General features: G+C 40.4%; 1 protein-coding gene across 1 annotated transcript in view; it reads right to left on the bottom strand.

Moving 5' to 3' along the window:
* The window catches only part of pparg (peroxisome proliferator-activated receptor gamma), a 44,287-nt gene extending 27,744 nt beyond the window's left edge, over nucleotides 1-16,543 (bottom strand). The window contains exon 1 of the mRNA XM_030052636.1: nucleotides 16,462-16,543. Coding sequence (XP_029908496.1) covers nucleotides 16,462-16,522 — 61 coding nt within the window. The 5' untranslated portion in view covers nucleotides 16,523-16,543. The remainder of the gene's footprint in view (nucleotides 1-16,461) is intronic.
* Nucleotides 16,544-16,895: the final 352 nt, after the last annotated feature.

Below are 16,895 nucleotides of genomic sequence, written 5' to 3'. Positions count from 1 at the left end.
CATAGTACCAAGACAGCTCTTGTTGAGGCTAACACACATACAGTTCCTACCAGAACCTGTTTGCTGACTGCTCACGGAGGTGACCGCTTCATTGAAATTCTTTTAGAATTCTTTTAGGTTTAAGTTCTGCTTTTGACACATTTGATCACGGTATCCTCTTGCATCGCTTGTAAACTTGGGTAAGTCTAAAGGGCTTGGCTCTCATCTTATCACCCCCATGCATCTCCAACATTACTTTTCTGTTGCTTTGGGTAACTCTACCTCCTGTGGTGTCCCTCAAGGCTCTGTTATTGGCCCCCATCTGTGCTCTGTACACATGCTGCCTCCTGACCAGGTTATTCAGAATCATGATATGTTTACCACTTTTATGGTTATGACATTCAGTTATACATTCCATTAAAACTCACAGATCCTAGTAGCCTAGCAAATCGTACCACTTGCATCTCAAATATTAAATCCTGGATGTCCAAAAATTTTCTTAAATTTAATGATGATAAGTCTGAGGTCATTCTGTTCAGTCCCCAAATTCCATCAACTCTTTTGGTGCTGGTCTTGGTTTTAAGTAGGTTGCTAAAAATTTAGGGGTAATATTTGAGGTTGGATGCCACAATCAAGACCCAGCCCCAACATGTGGTACGCACTCTCATCCAGTGAGTCACCAGGGCGCCCAATCAAGTCACAAATGTTGTTTTTCAGCTCAACATTATCTCTTAAATTCGGTCATTGCTGATCAATCAATTGTTGATTTATAAAAAGTTGAACATGCTTTCGTCTATTCTCAGCTAGATCATTGCAATGCACTTTACTTTTCTTTATTTATACTGCTGTAATTCTTATTTATTTGATCTGACTTGACAACATTGTCAAGTACTATATAAATGAAGATTACTGTTGTTACTATTATTATATTGTTATTTCCTTTAAAAGACTGTGAGTACAAAATATCAGTTTCCTCTTTAAAAGAACGTGGCTGTTAGTGTAGTGAGGCCTTTCTTTCATTGCAGTTGTGCATGTGTGTGTGTGTGTGTGTGTGTGTGTGTATGTGTGCATGCATGCATTTGCGTAAAGCAAGGGTATTAAATCTATCATGACCTCTCAGCACTCAGTGAGAGAGAGTCAGAGAGAGAGAGAGAGAGAGAGCACACAGCTTGGTGACTTCCTGACCTCATCATGTAAAACAGTGTGTGGTTCAGTATCAGTGACTAAAAAAGACAAATACCCGCCTTCATGGTTGCCTCTCAGTGCCCTCAATTTCTTTGAAAAGATTCTGTGTTTTGCCTATTTAATCCTCAGCAGACTGTACACTGACAAGCCGATGTGCTGTGATAATGCAGTGCTTTATTTGAAAAATTCAGATTTATTTATTTAATCGGGCCAGAGCTAGGGCCCTATGAAATTCATGAATACAATTTTAACAATTCAAAAATAAAATATTCAAAAGTTAATGAATATCAATGAATTTGTAACACAACATTGCACTTTTTTTTTTTTTATCAAAGAAAGTGCTTCAGTGATTATAAAAGAGTTTGTTGAAGTGATGAGTTCTTCTTGCTAGTGCACTGCCTCTGTGTGTGTGTGTGTGTGTGTGTGTGTGTACGAGGAGCTGAGCCCCGCCCTCCGTGAAACACAGACAGCAGTCAGAGGACACAAGATGCTGCAACAATGTGCCCGTAAATTACACCCAGACATGGTAGAGAGTTTTTTTCCTGTTCATTCGTCTTAGGCGCTGTGAAAATAAAACTTATGTTGGAAGGGAAAACACTGATTTCTAACATTTTGGCAGATACTGTGCTATTCTGTGTCTTACAGTTGATTCCATTATTGATTTCATTATTCATTATTAAATCTTGCCATTCCATCCATGTTTTCTGCATCATATAAATCATGGGCCCTACAACGCATATTAATGCACATTAAAAGTCAATGTAAATATTTTGCCTAACATAGAGATCGAGAGATAGACAGGCTCATATCTGGCATTTTGAGAGGATCTTTTTTTTTAAAAAAAAAAACAAAGTTCCTACCTGTGGGCATTTATGTAGTTGATACATTTTTTTTAATTTAAAATAAGTGCACTGCATTTGTTGGTATCAATAAATGTATGCATTTTATTTAGATGCCAAAAACAAATAAATTAAGAAAAATAAGCAAATAAAAATAAAAGAACAGCATGATGTTGGCAATATGTATTGGTCATCGGTCGCACTGCTCTCTAAGTTTTGCCATCGGATTTGAAAACATGAAAGCATGACAACTTTACCTGATCGGCCGCTGGTTTGATTTTATCAAGGAGCGCAGTGAGCAGGTACTGTATGTTACAAGTAAAAAAAAAAAAAAAATCTACACAATATACAACACTGCACGCCTATAATCCACGCTACAGCGAACGACATCCTCCTTCCCCCCTTCAAAAATTGCACCTTGATTTGACTTGTCGAGCCTGTAGGCGACACACAGTGGGCTTTCCCCTTGTTTATCTGAACTATCAAACCGCAGATTAACAGAAAACCTGGTGCATCTAAAATGGCTGAACATGTCAGCCACGGGTAGATGTCCTCTCAGCAGAAATGAAAGTCCCATCATGTCTCAGAACCCAGTGGCTTACCTGGTACTGAATTTACTCATGCCCAAAACTCACACAAATACGGCCCACACACACACACACACATACACACACACATGCACAAAGTGACTGCTATAACCTGCTTAACTTCAAAGTTTAGGAGAATGGGGGCTTGGAAACCACAATCTCTGTCTGGATGGCACAACACTGAGTGAAACAGCAACCAGCTCAGACTTCTCTGATTCATCATCTAATTTTTACTCTTCAATTTCAACCGCTGGGAAAGTGGAGCACTGATTTAAAAGAAACAGCAGGTCAAACTGAAGTCAAGCTGAGGGGGAGGTAACATTTCCAGCAAAAGAGACACAAGTTGATGAAAATCTGCTTTACCTGCAGATTTTTCAAGCATGCATGTTTTACAGAGATCAGAAACACAAAAGCATCTTTTCTGAGATGTTAACGGATACCTCAGTGTTGTTCGAGACAGAAGACAACACCTCTAGCTGTCACTTCTAAATATAATTACCAAAAACAATTTTTAGGCACTCAATCGATGATTCTAGATGTTTGCCTTCCTTTGCCTTCACGCACGCATATAGCAGCTCACAATCTTGTGAGATTAGTGGAGGGTGACTGAAATTTTTGAGACAGGCACATTTTTAAGTATGACCAGTGCTACCAAACATCAACATCATTAGCTAAAATATAAATGTATCCAAGCACAGCCAGTGGCAGACAGATGGTACTTACAGTGGTCAGCCCAACTCAAAGACAAGCACTGATTAATCTCAGACATATACTGGATAAAATTTGAAGTGAACACAGCATACCTACAGACCCAAATCAGAGTGCAAAATGGTGTTGGTAAAGACTATTAAGATGACATAAAGATATCATTAAGTCTCTCTCTCGCTCACACACACACACACATACACAGAATTCAACACAGAACACATCTTCATTGTCCACTCACCCCGTCTCCTTTTCAGGTTCAGAGGGCTTTCATTGCCAGCTCCCTGCCTAGTGACAGTGACAGAGACAGTGACAGCGACGGGAGAGGAGATGAGGAGAGTGGTGTGTGTGTGTGTGTAGCGTGCGTGCGTGTGCGTGTGTGTGTGGTCATGCTTTTCCCCAGGAAGTGATGACCGATAGAAAGGGAACTACATACACACACATTTTCCTTCTCTGACAGTGTCTGAGCTCAGCAAAAGTTCAGACAGCTAAGTGTCATGTGGTTTGTGTGTCACCGTGTGTCTGTGTGCTTGTGTGCACAGTGTCACTTATTTCTTGTTTTTCTGCATGTGTATTCTAATGTTTTTTTTTGGTGTGTGTGCCTATAAACGTTTGCATTTGTGCTCATGTGCATGAATATATGTTCTCTGATGCATGTAAGCTTCTACATATCTATGTGTGTGTGTGTGTGTGTGTGTGTGTGTGTGTGTGTGTGTGTGTGTGTGTGTGTGTGTGTGTGTGTGTGTGTGTGTGTGTGTGTGTGTGTGTAAGCTGGCAGACATCAGATGCAGATGATTTCCTGTTGCTTCACAGGCGTCCTCATCATGCTTTTCTGGTTGCACTTCTCCCCCTCCACTTCAGATGTGACAGCAGTGATGCAGTCACTTCTGCCTCCCCATGCAACACCCGTACAACACTGCTGTGCCCGTGTTGAAACTGTTACATGGAAAAGTGTCACTACTGGACATCTACTGGACATGATTAGTTCATTTTAGTTTAGTTAGAGAGATTAGGTAGATTAGTTAGATTCATTTCAGTCTGAAATTGACAATTTTAATGACAAATACAATCAGAAGGAAAGTGATCAGAAGGGTGAGATGTTAAGAAATTAGTAATACTGATGCTATAGTTAAAGCTCTTCTCTTGCTTGAATGAGGTCGAGATCCCCCACAACTCTCCAAAATAAATCTCTCTTCACATATCCTATTCTATTCTATTGTACAATAAGCCAATATTCAGTATTCTTCAAAAGGCATGGGCTGATGCCCCACTGGGTTGTTGCATGTCTGGAGAATGCAAGTAGTCAGAGAATGAGATCTATACATTTTATCCTGATGGTGGCGCTAGAGGAAAAGTCACGAGCAAATTCATGGGTAGCATGATTTTGCTTTCAAAATTTCTTTGCAATCCGCCCAGCATATTCTGAGACAGCAAACTTCATATTTTGGCCTAGGGGTGGCACAAGAGGAGAGGTTATAAGGTCATCAAACTCAAGAGGGATCTTCCTTTAGGAATTAAAATGCAACTATCAAATATCATGGCAATCCGCAAATAAGATTTAGTGATATCACGTGTCAATCTGACATTTCGGCCGGAGGGTGACGATACAGAAAGATCATGAGGTCACCAGAATCGACAGGGTTCATCCTCTGAGGAGCATGAAAGTGCTCATCAAAGTTCACGACAATCTGTGCACCAGATTTTGAGATACTGAGGAACTGCAGTTATTAGCCTGTATTTGGGACCTGCATCTATTTGGAACCTTATTTCCTTTTGCACAAAATTCATACTGAAAGACTGGAAAAAATGGTCAAAAGATACTGGAAAATTAATTTGTTCTCCTTGACATCTATTTCCCTGTTTTGCACATATTAGACCCACCTGCCATTAGACCTGCCTTCCTGCCATCAGCAGCACAGAGCCCGACCCCTCATACCTGTCAGAATAATTACATAATCTGAGCTCAGTAGTGTTCCGATTGAAAATTATAAACTCAGGGGAAACTGACAACTGCTGCCCAGAGAAAGAAGCTTTTCCCCTGCAGGAGAAGCTGCCTGGTGCTGGGTAGTTTGTCAATAAATAGCCTGACGCACCACACAGGTCTGAATATTTGATGTAACCCCACTCACAATGCAGTTTGTAAAGCAGCACATTATCCAAAAAAAAAAAAAAAAAAGGCATTTCAGGTATTTTCTGTCCTGGAATGCCCTTGCACTCATTCTTAAAAGAAAAATGGAAATGGTAGTGCCTGTTTTCTTGCAAAACTGAGGGGAAATGACTGCTTCTATGTACAATATATTTATGTCTCCCAGTGACATGTGACTGGACAAAGTTAGCAAACAACCGTGTAAAATGATAAAGCTTAACATAAACTGAGCAACACAAAGCACTGAAGCAGTGAATGTGGTGTACAGCATAGGTGAGGCATAGAAGAAAAAAGTCTAGTCCAACCACTCAAGATAGAGACAGGGAGTCTCAGCTTGTCTATTACTGTCAATTATTCACTCACAGTGGTGTTGTTTTGCCCAGAAGGGTCAGGGTTGGACAGGTAGGGTCAACTGGTCTTTCATTAGCTTGACGATAAATACTTAGTAGCTTGCACTGCTGCACCCTCATACTGCGGGCGCACACTGAGCCAATCCCCAGTTCTTTGCACAGATGCACAGCCAATAATAAACACGTGTGCCAAATCGTGTCGATGGGTGGGGAACAAACAGGACTGGACGTGCGGAACAAATGCAAACAAGCAATAACTGAGGTACAGGGGCTGGAAAAAAAGAATGAAAATAAAACCTAACCCTGTACGAATATAACAGACCAAGTTTGTCTTGAGAAAAATTGTTTCTTCTTCCTTGGAATGCTCTTATACAAGTCCTGAACTGGGCCTTTCTGTAAGGGAAATCCTTCATGTCTTTGAGGGATGAAGGAGGTCGAGCTCTACTTCACAGTGCTGATTTTTCAATTAAGGCTCCGTGATGTTTAGATCTGGCGACTGATGAGGTCATGGCAGGTGTTTGACTTTATCCTGGTGTTCAGGCAACCACTCTTGAATTTGTTCAGTATCGTGCAAGGGGGCATTATCATCTTGGGAATATGTGGGAATATTACCCGGGAACAGTGTTTCCACAAAGAACTGCACCTGGTCCTGTAAAATGTCCTATAATAACTCGGCTATTTCACAACCGAGCAGATCAACCATCAGACCTAATGACTCCCACAAAGTGACTGACCTCTGAGGCTGAGCAGTTAATCGAATTTTATTTTCGATTCCAATTGTAGTTCCCTATGTCTATGAAAACAAGATAACGAAGATAAAACTAGATAAAAGATAAAATTATTGTGCTGCATTCTGTTTTGCAGTGATGTTCTTGTTTTGTCTTGTGTTGCAAATCCAGTGCACCCCTTATCGGTGGGGTGCTGTCATCCCTCCCTAAAAGCCCAAATTCACTCTCATCCAGGCTGTGGCATGTTTAAAGCTCAAGGAAATTCACTGCCAAAAGGACATGTTTTTTTTTTTTTTTTTTTTAATTCAATAAATGCATGATGTTGCTAAAGTCAGTGAACAATTGTGTTAAATAATTGTGATCTCAGTACTGACCAGAATAATCAGGATCATGATTTTTGCCATAATCAAGCAGCCCTACTGACCACACCAGGTTCAGGTAAAATACATGAAAGATGAAATCTGATACCTACTGCTAATTGATTTTCAGCTTAATATTGCTTGTCCTGATTTAGCTTCATCAGAGTTAAAGTCCTTCTTTCATGTGAAGGTGCTGTTATACTGTCCACACCCTTTATATGCCAATGCCAGCACATACCAGCATGCACACACACAGACACACACACACACACACACACATGTGCTTCACTGCACAGACATACAGCACACAAATGTATTCACTGCCAAAGATGTACACACACCTACATGGATTTGCCTGTTGAGAGTCTATTTTACAGGAACTCATGAAGGTGAACTCATGAGTCACTATAAAAGGAGGCTGAGAACAGATGAGCAACTGTGGAAAACCTCATTGTGTAAATATTTTGTGAATGCACACAATGATATTGTCACAATATCAATAATATTTAGTCACAAATATCACATTTGGTTTTGTTCATATCACCCAGCCCTACTAGAATCATCATACGGATGTGACTGTTTGCATTATAAGATGAAATCAAGCATTTATGAAGTGCTTTAAAGATTTAAAAATATCAGTATATATATTGTGTATCATTATATACTCTAAATATATTGTGACATTATTTTTAGGCCATATTGCCCAGCCCTGTATATTAAAGTCAACATGTCAGACTCAAATTTGAGTTCTAATATGTTCAAAACAGAAAAGGCTGCTCCCGCCATCCAAACTATTCAATCTGCCTATCTTCTGATCATTATATCATACTTCAATCATCCATTGTGATTCTAGCTGTAAGAATGGGCTTGCCAGGTTTACACACGCACACACACATACGCTCACAAACAAACACACACACACACACACACACACACACACACACACACACACACACTGGTGTTCAGGATATGTCCTACATAGCTATCTGAATAGTAATGTGATTAGGACGTGAGGTGGGCCTTGTATCACAGGATGACGGGGTGACTTTGTTCTCCTCTGAACGGCTCTCTGGGGGATTTTAAAAAAACACTCATATCAGACCCTTTCACACAAACACTGACACACTTTTTAGGGACAAGAAAGCATGTAAACACACTGGGACATTAAAAATTATTGGACAGGGATTTATGCAAGTGTATGCACACAGACCACTGTGAAATATAATGAAGTATAATTTCTCCCTGAAAGTGAGAAACAGAGAGCCGGGCGGTGGGAGGGAGAGATGACCAAAGCGGGTAGAGTAAGCAAAAACTCTGCTCAAGTAAAAGTACTTACTTTACAGCAATAATGACTCAAGTAGGAGTAAAAGTATTCAGCAAAATAAATACTAAAGTGAGAGCAAAAAAAAAAACGATCACGTAAAAAGACTACTCATGCAGTGAGTAACCTCATACAATCCCAATAATAATTGTGTTGTATGTAACTGTGTGTAAATCACTGTCCGTTTGATTCAATTAACTTTATTTCATTCATTCTATCAGTCTGCACGACGCGCATGTCAGCCATAATTCACGTAGGCTGCAGAAGTGGCAGCGCCTGTCCGTGAGCAACGCCAAACTAATGCTTCACAACGATCAGAAGTTAACGTTTTATTAGGCTACAACTAATAAAAACTCGGGTTTAGTCTAATATTTAGGACAAACAGGAAAGGGTCCAGGATTCGTGACAACTGCTCATAATTCAGGACCGTCATGAACGTTTTTCGTCCATCTGTTCACCTCATATCCCACAGATGAACCGGGACTATAAACTGTGCTGGGACAATTAGCAAGCAGCCTCTTGGCATAATGCTGACAAAATGCACTTAGGGCAAAAACTACTCCAAAGAAACTTCAGGAATGCACTTGCAGAGGTGTGCTTACTCATGGCTACAGGGCACAGGGACAAATTGGGACAAAAAAGTGCAGGTTTTCTGCCCCCAATTTGCCCAAATATCACACAGCATGAATACACCACCTGTCTGCATCCCAGCAAATGTTCACAAATGTGAAGCAAATAAGATCCAGTGAGACTTGGCATAAAGCAGAAAATTATACAAATTAACACTCCATGTTCCCTAATGAACACAACATTATGATATGCCCTCATACTTTAAATAAACAGCCGAGTCTGTGTTCCAAAAATAAACAGTGAACAACACCAATCATGAATGGAGATATATTTTCACATGTCATTAGCTGATTGACTACGATCTTAACGCAAAGAGCAACAGCAGACAGCATATAAAGAAGAGTTACTGTATTCTGGGGATGTAATAGGCTTGTTTACAAACACTGGAGTAAAATAGATCTATATTTGCTGTTATTATTTATTTGTTAAAGCAATCACAGATCAGGTCAGTAATAGTATATGGTATTGTTATGGCACCAACAGAGTGAAAAATATGCTGCATCAAAACTGCTCCGAGAAGTACAAGTTATTTCAAAAAGTTACTTTAAGCATATGTAACAGAGTAAATGGAACGCGCTGCTTGCCAGCTCGGGGGATGGCCACACACTTGCAGCATGTGTCTGTGCCTCTCTCTTCCATATGCCACAGATTCATTGTGTTGCTCCCTGGGAATTTGCAGTTTGCACAATAATCTGAGGACATGAACTTTCCCCCAATTCCTTTAAATAGTTATGAGTTAATGGCTGATGAGTCCCTTGGGCCTAAAGAGCTTCCTCACTGGATAAGGGAAGGAGTGGTGCGTACTGTCAAGGCCTCACACACACATACACACACACCCACACACACATATGTTCTCATATGGACGCACGAGAATGTATGTACACACTTGCAGGCACGTTTGTATGAACATACACGCACATCTGTGCATTGTATACACATAGCATAGTATGGGGCGCTCCCTCCATTTATGACTGCAGAACAAAGTCACACACACACACACAAATACACACAGACACACACACACAGCTCCAACACTGAGCGGTGGCAGCTAAGAGAGAGTGAGTGTGACAGGAAGGAAAGAGGAAGAGGATGAGGAGGCAGAAAGACAGACATCGAGATGGCAACAACAACAGATTCTGTGCAATCCCACAGTGTGCTCATGAAGATAAATACACCTAATAATGATCAGTTTATCAATTCCCTGTAATGATGTGTGTGTCTGAGTGTGATTTGAGCTCTCTGGTGCTCTTGTTGATCTGCTGTCTTGACTAACAGATGAAGAGAACATGAGCTATGATCACAACACCGGAGCTACGATGTGAGGATTTAGAGTGAAATTGATATTTTGACAGCAAACAGAGGCCGCGAGGAGGAAAGGCGAGGGAGGATGGGAAGAAGGAGTGGAGGTGTTTGTCATTCCCTATTCCTCGAAGTGGAGAGGAAAAGAGGGGAGTATGCCGTCTTCAGCTGCTACTTAGCAGGACAATAACAAAAACAGCACATGACGTGACTTTCATTCACAGAACTAATACACTTGCGTATATGCTCCTGGCGTGGCACACAGAGAAGGAAGTCATTTACAATATCTTGAAAAACAGACCTTATTAAAAGAAAAAAATATGGTCTAGCAATGTTTCAAGTCAGTATAACCACAGCTGTTCAGAAAATAAAAAAGGCAATAAATTGAAAATCATAAGAAAATAGTAAACATGGATAAACACAAACAACCAATCTAGGCTTCAGTGAGACAGTATTCAGACCAGGGATGGGACAATATGTTGAAATTCAATAGCTTGTTGTGTAAAAAGGTGACAATACATATAATAATGAACTGATGAAATGATACTCATCAATGAAATAATATTGGCGACATTTTATTCCATTGTAGTGATCACGAATGAGACGGCCGACCCCTCAACAGCTGCACAAATTATTGATCAAAATTAAATTTCTATTAAATAATGACATTTTTTTCACTGTTTATAATGTAGCAATCTCTTGCTTTTCCTAGTAAACGTTGCAATTCAGACAAAAACACAATACACAATCATGCTTTGATGATTTGATGATTATTTCAGTGTTTTAGTATTATTAGACAATATGGAAAATGGAGAAAGGGTCACATGTGACATTCATAATGATGAGTAAGGCTGATGATGTGTCAAGTGGTGCCACTGGACCACAGAGAGCCGCGCACATGCTGTATAAAGCCCGATGAATCATTTTGAAGTTCCCACAAGAGGCAGAGAGTTTGACCTGAAGAGCTGCTGGCTGGTCCCACATCTCTCTTAAGGGAAATTGGGCCAAAGGCTACTGGATGCTCCTGTTATTTGTTAATAACTATGCTAAAGTGCATTGGCAGGAAAACTATTCCTATTAGTCTGTGTCTGTGTCTGTTTCTGTGTATGTTTGTGTGTCAGTGTGTGTTTGTGTGTGTGTGTACCAGTCTGTTTTTCAGCTGGATCTTTCAATTGAAATATGTTATGACCTTTTACCTCTATTACACTGTCCCAAAAATGAGCTGCCAGGTCCTGACTGGAGTCGTTGGTGTGTGTGTGTGTGTGTGTGTGTGTGTGTGTATCAGAACCACAGCAGACAGCTGGTTAAGTTGTGTAAAATGTTTGTTTTGAAATGTTGTCATTGTTCATTTGAAAAAATGTACAGAATCTTTTCAAAAGTAACACAAATAACCTGTTCGACCTTCAGGGACCATACCAGTGATTTTGAATGTTTGGCCCATTTGCCACAATTTTACCTTGTTCTATATTGCAACAAAACATTTTGCATCGTACTAAAGAGTTCACAACATATAATTAAAATCCCTGTATTTTCAAATTTGGATTTCTGGTTGAAACACCCACTCTATAATTTTCTGCTTCTGCAGTGAACTAAGTCGTCACCAGCACTGATCATTACAGGTGTAAAGCAAATCTTCCCTGGGGACTCTTTTCCACAGGAGAGACATCAAATCACAACAGTGCTACTGCTTCTAAGAAACGTAATGTGGATAATTTCATAACAGTGATAGATACTGGTGTGGAGAAAGTCGCAAGTCTCTGAAAGTTCATTTTCATATCGTAGCGGAATGAATGGAAACCAACAGCTGGGCAAAAGGTGGGGAAAATGATATCGTAATTCTAAAATACGACTCCTTACTTTGGCAAATGATTAATAAAACTATGAGGCTTATGTATTTTGTACATATTGCAGTAAACAAGAGGATTGCTTGTATTAACCAAAAAAAAAAAGAAAAAAAAAAAAAAAAAAAAAAAAAACACACACTTTGTTACAGAAATGAGGGATAATTTCACTTTTGCAAGGCTCCTGTTGGATTTCTTGGATTATTTTGTCTATGACCATCAATTTGAACACGTGGTGAAGCTGCAGACTTTCAGCTACAAGGCAAGCTGCTTTGGCAGAGCTTCTTCTGTGGCTGCAGGGCTGATTGCAGCGACAACAGGCGTGTGGCTGATTTGAAGTTTGGATGCGTTTATCTGCCGAACGTGCAGTTTCAGAGCTTTGAACGAAGTTGAAACAGCAAGGGGGTGAAGTGGAGGGTAGAGGAGGAGCTTACTGTTGGAAATTTAGCGAGCTTAAGCCAGGACAAGACAACTGGGTGGCTGTAAACTCTATGGTGGACAGAAGACCTGCAGTGATGCAAGTGGTCATTTCATGGTAAAAAAAAAAAAAAAAAAAAAAAAAAAAATGTAACATAGCTTAAACAGAGTTGTGTTAATGACAGAGTTTCAGGAGAGAGGACCACACTTGTTCTTGCCTGGACAACTCCTCCCATCAATTACATTCTGGGCTCGTACATACATCACCAGAACCAGTGTACTACATTTCTCAAATCCATGCACCATTCCATCTCCCCCTTTTTCTCCTGCTAAGATTGTCTCTCTCTCTCTCTCCCTCTTCTGTCTTTCTTCTCTGCAACTCACTCAAAGGTGGTCTCTGCCTCCACTGTCACTGAGAGACTGAGAGACTGTCATGACTAAGAGGCAACCCAAGTTTTCCCCTAACTCCAACTGGTGAGCCTCAGTTCATCATTAACACCATCTAACTCCCCTTTGACCCTTCAGATTTCTCTTAGTAACTTTCAGTTCAAATCTAGTTGTGGTCCTTGTCTTGTGAATGTAGCTTCCAAAGCAAGCAAATCTTCCAAATCAATATTTAATTTGACATGCTGTCAAAAGCCCGGCTGATATGTTAATCGGCCAACTGGCCTATCGCAAATACACCTGTATGGGCATATATGTTGTCCAAATAGTGCTGATATGGAGACTTTTTTTTTTTTTACAGGGCAATAAAGGTTTTTGTTGAACTGTAAAATATCCTGGGGCACCCAGGTCACTCACGTACCACAGCTAAGCTGCAGCGGCCTGGGTTTGAATCCGGCCCAGAGCTTTTACCGCATGTCATCCCGTCTCTCTGCCGTGTCTGTCCTGTCTCTCTCCACTGTGACTGTCTAGTAAAGCAGAACCTCACCCCCACCCCACGATATTAGGGTTACTAGAGTCCAAAAGTACAGTCCAAACTGAAAGGTTTCTCTAAAAGTCTGCCACTGGAGCTGGGAGAAGACGGCTCCCAGGAATGTTTAGTAGACTGTTCATTAAAGTGATCAGACTGACAGACTGCAGGCAGCGATCGGCAAGATTAAGAAGTGACTTGTAATTTTTTGAGATCCAAAATCTCTGGCAGTGATATTGTCAATAATTAGGTACACTGGTGAATTAGAATGGGTTACGAAAACGGCCTCTGACGGGGATATAATAAAAAAGTTTGTTTGTTATGACTTTTCTTCCTCTGACTCTGCCAAAACTGGCATAATTAGCAGAATAAGATGGGTCTTATATGACTGTAGTGACTTCCAGCGCTACACACTATTGAAAGAGACACTCTGATGGCACATTTCATCATCTTTGAATTCCAAATCAAAAGCTGTGAAGTCAGGCTTAGGGCTAGGTCAAGCGATGTCCCAAGAGCTACACAGGCACAAATTTTAATGGTTGTTGTAAGCAGACGGCAAGGAATCAAAAGGAAATCACTGCACTGGAAGTTAATGATTACACCTTATTTAAATAAGTAATAGATGTGTGTAAGGCTAAACTACCTCAACAAGGTCTGAGTGTCATCTGATAAAACCAAATCAATGATGGGCCCTAGCAGCAAAAAAAAAAGAAAAAAGAAAGAAAGAAAGAAAGAAAAAAAACTTTCCCTTTAACAATATGAAAACCCAAGTCAAACAAATGAGGATGTCAGCAAAGTGGGGGCAAATGGAGGCATGCTGACGGAGCGCGGGCTGGACCGCAGCATGTCACACACACACACACACACACACACACGTCTGTCATCATTACATTTTGCTTTCTTTCATCACAAGTTCATTAAGTGATCATGGGGATTTCTTACAAGACTCTTACATAAGTTACTGAATGTGATTATTTGGGGGAGTTTTCAGCCTCACTGGCAGCGACCACAAAAAAAAAAAAAAAAAAAAAAAAAAGGCAAGGAACTGTTGCTCCCAATGTCTTGATAACAGCAACACTGGTTTAAAAAAATGCTTGTTGCATGAACTGAAAGGGCTCACTGGTTTGTGAAATCCATCAGGCTAACTTTAAGCTGAACTAGCTCTTTACACCTAGTCAAAACAATACGAGCTTTGTGTGCAGGCAGATCTGGCTGTGGGTGTCTACACAGAGTTAAAAGTGGCTTTCAGGCCATGTGAGAGACAACATAAACATAGTATGGTATCTTGGGGCACTCCTTTCATTTATGACAACAGAGCAAAGTCCAAATCTTACTCACTCAATCAATCACTCCCTCCCTCCTCTCTCTCTCGCTCTCTCTCTCTCACACACGCACAGATCTCTTTAGGAATTATATAACTCGATTAGCTGATGTCAAAAAGACCTATAATTCAGTGATTGGTTCTATATCAACACAAAAGTCAGGACTGGCCCATTTTAAATAGCTCAGGCAGGAGACGGCCCACATTACAACGCTATTCCATGAAACAGCAGCAAAGATCTGTGTGTTTTTTCCCAGTGAAAATGTTCAGATTGTGTGAGATTGAATCTTTTCGAAAACTGACTCCTACACTTTAAACTCAGAAGTGCATGCTCTAAAGCTAATCGCTTGGCCGATTATGGTTTTGTCCCATGATTTCCAAGTCAGCATGAAGGTAAAGCGAGTTATTGCATTAAAATGAAACATATCATGAAAGAAAATTGTAAAAGGAAAGTCAGGAGATTAATCCTGATGAGCTTTCTTAAACCCAGGAGTGACCTTTCACACACTTCCTCAAAGTACAGATAATTTCACAATTCATTTTAAAGCAGAAACAGACAGGTCAAATCTTGTTTTATCCCAACTTCTCCTGCCTTAAATAGACATATTACATCAACGATGACAGCATTTTGACCTTAAATGAGCCTTAAATAAACCTTGCATGGCCCTCTGATATTAAAAGCATCTATGCTGTTCATTTATAGTGCCCCTTTGATGTGTAACACCCCTGCTCCTGAATTATTACATAAATACAAACCCACTGACATACACTTAAATAGGCAACCTTCAGAAAAGCTCTGATTCCAAAAAATCAGCCCTGAACTAGCTGATTTTTTTCTTGTTGCTGTCTTCCTATTCATTTTACTTTTGCTTCAATCACATGCACTGCTTTCAGGAATGTTATTGTGCATGTTGGAGGATTTCTCTGAACTTAACTTAACTCTTTGTCCCAGACCTACAGTGGAGCTGGATGGGATATCAGAGCATCACTAGAGATACAAACAGTGGAAATAACAGCTTAACATTTCGAATTTCTTTTAACCTACCAGCACACAGGCAGTGGAAAAATACAAGCTATTTTGTGGTTTTTATAAGTCTGGTGCATCGTGGGTTTTTTTGTCAACTATTCCTCAGAGAGTTGCTGCTCTCCATTAATTATTCTATCACACGATATGCAATGTTAGTCATAAGTGTGTGTCTTTCAGTAGGTCGTGAAAAATGAACCAAGTAATCTTATTGCAGCTGCCCCATGAGACTTGTACACATCACTCGTGGAGAAAAAAAAGGCTGCATGCTGTATTTCCATCTGTGCTTTTCTAAACAAAAGGTTTAGCCTGAACACTGCAAAATAACTGCACATTTTTCTGATTGCTGTCTTATTGGTAGCAGCAGATTATTTACTCAGAGAGCCACGATTCCCAGCTGCTTGAGACTGAAGATCATACAAGGTGATCATGAAAGGAGGCAGTAGATAGTGAGCAGCAACAGTTCAAGCCTGGTAAAACAAACAGTTTTCACCTAATTTACTCATTCTCAAACCCATGCGAGATACTGAATACCATACAGGAAATCTCAGCATAATCAAGTGTTGCCACTGAGGCTGTGTGCACACTGTGCAGAGTCAAAACTGAGATTCACACACGGGACAGGCCGAAATCAGGTGCACCTACTGCTGCTAATGTCTCACCTCAGGCAAAAAGCTGTCAGAAGAAATGATATAGCTAGTCTGTGTGTGGGGTATTTCAGCAAGTCTAGTGAACACACACACACACACAGAGACACATACAAAATCTAAGAAAACTGGCAGAACAGCGAGAAACCAAGAATCTCTGTTTTACTCACCTGGAAAACTGTGACCTCTCTGGAAGTTAAAATCTCTGCCCTGTGTTTGCATGTCAAACATTCACTAGTGTCAGACAGGCTGTGGTCCAACACCTGACAGTGTGTGCCACTTGTCATTCCCGTAGTCTAATTGACCTGCCCCCGCCTCCCACCACCACCACCACCACACACACCCACCTCCCTCCCCCTGCTCCTACACCACTGCTTAGACTGTCTACACACTGCCAAAAAAAAAAAAAAAAAAAAAAAAAAACAGCTCACCTAAACAAGCCCGTGCATTAATAATCAGTCTTCAGATCTAGTTTCTGAGGGGGGGAATAATTAGGATACAATAATTTGATGTGATCATGGTTCAGCTTCACCTGAATGCTGCACAAACGAGTGACAATATCTGGAGAGAAAAATACGATCACTTCTGTCAGCTGATTCATGAA

Source organism: Myripristis murdjan, chromosome 5 (genome assembly GCF_902150065.1).
Source record: "Myripristis murdjan chromosome 5, fMyrMur1.1, whole genome shotgun sequence".
Classification (NCBI taxonomy): domain Eukaryota; kingdom Metazoa; phylum Chordata; class Actinopteri; order Holocentriformes; family Holocentridae; genus Myripristis; species Myripristis murdjan.
This window is presented reverse-complemented; position numbering and strand designations above follow the sequence as displayed.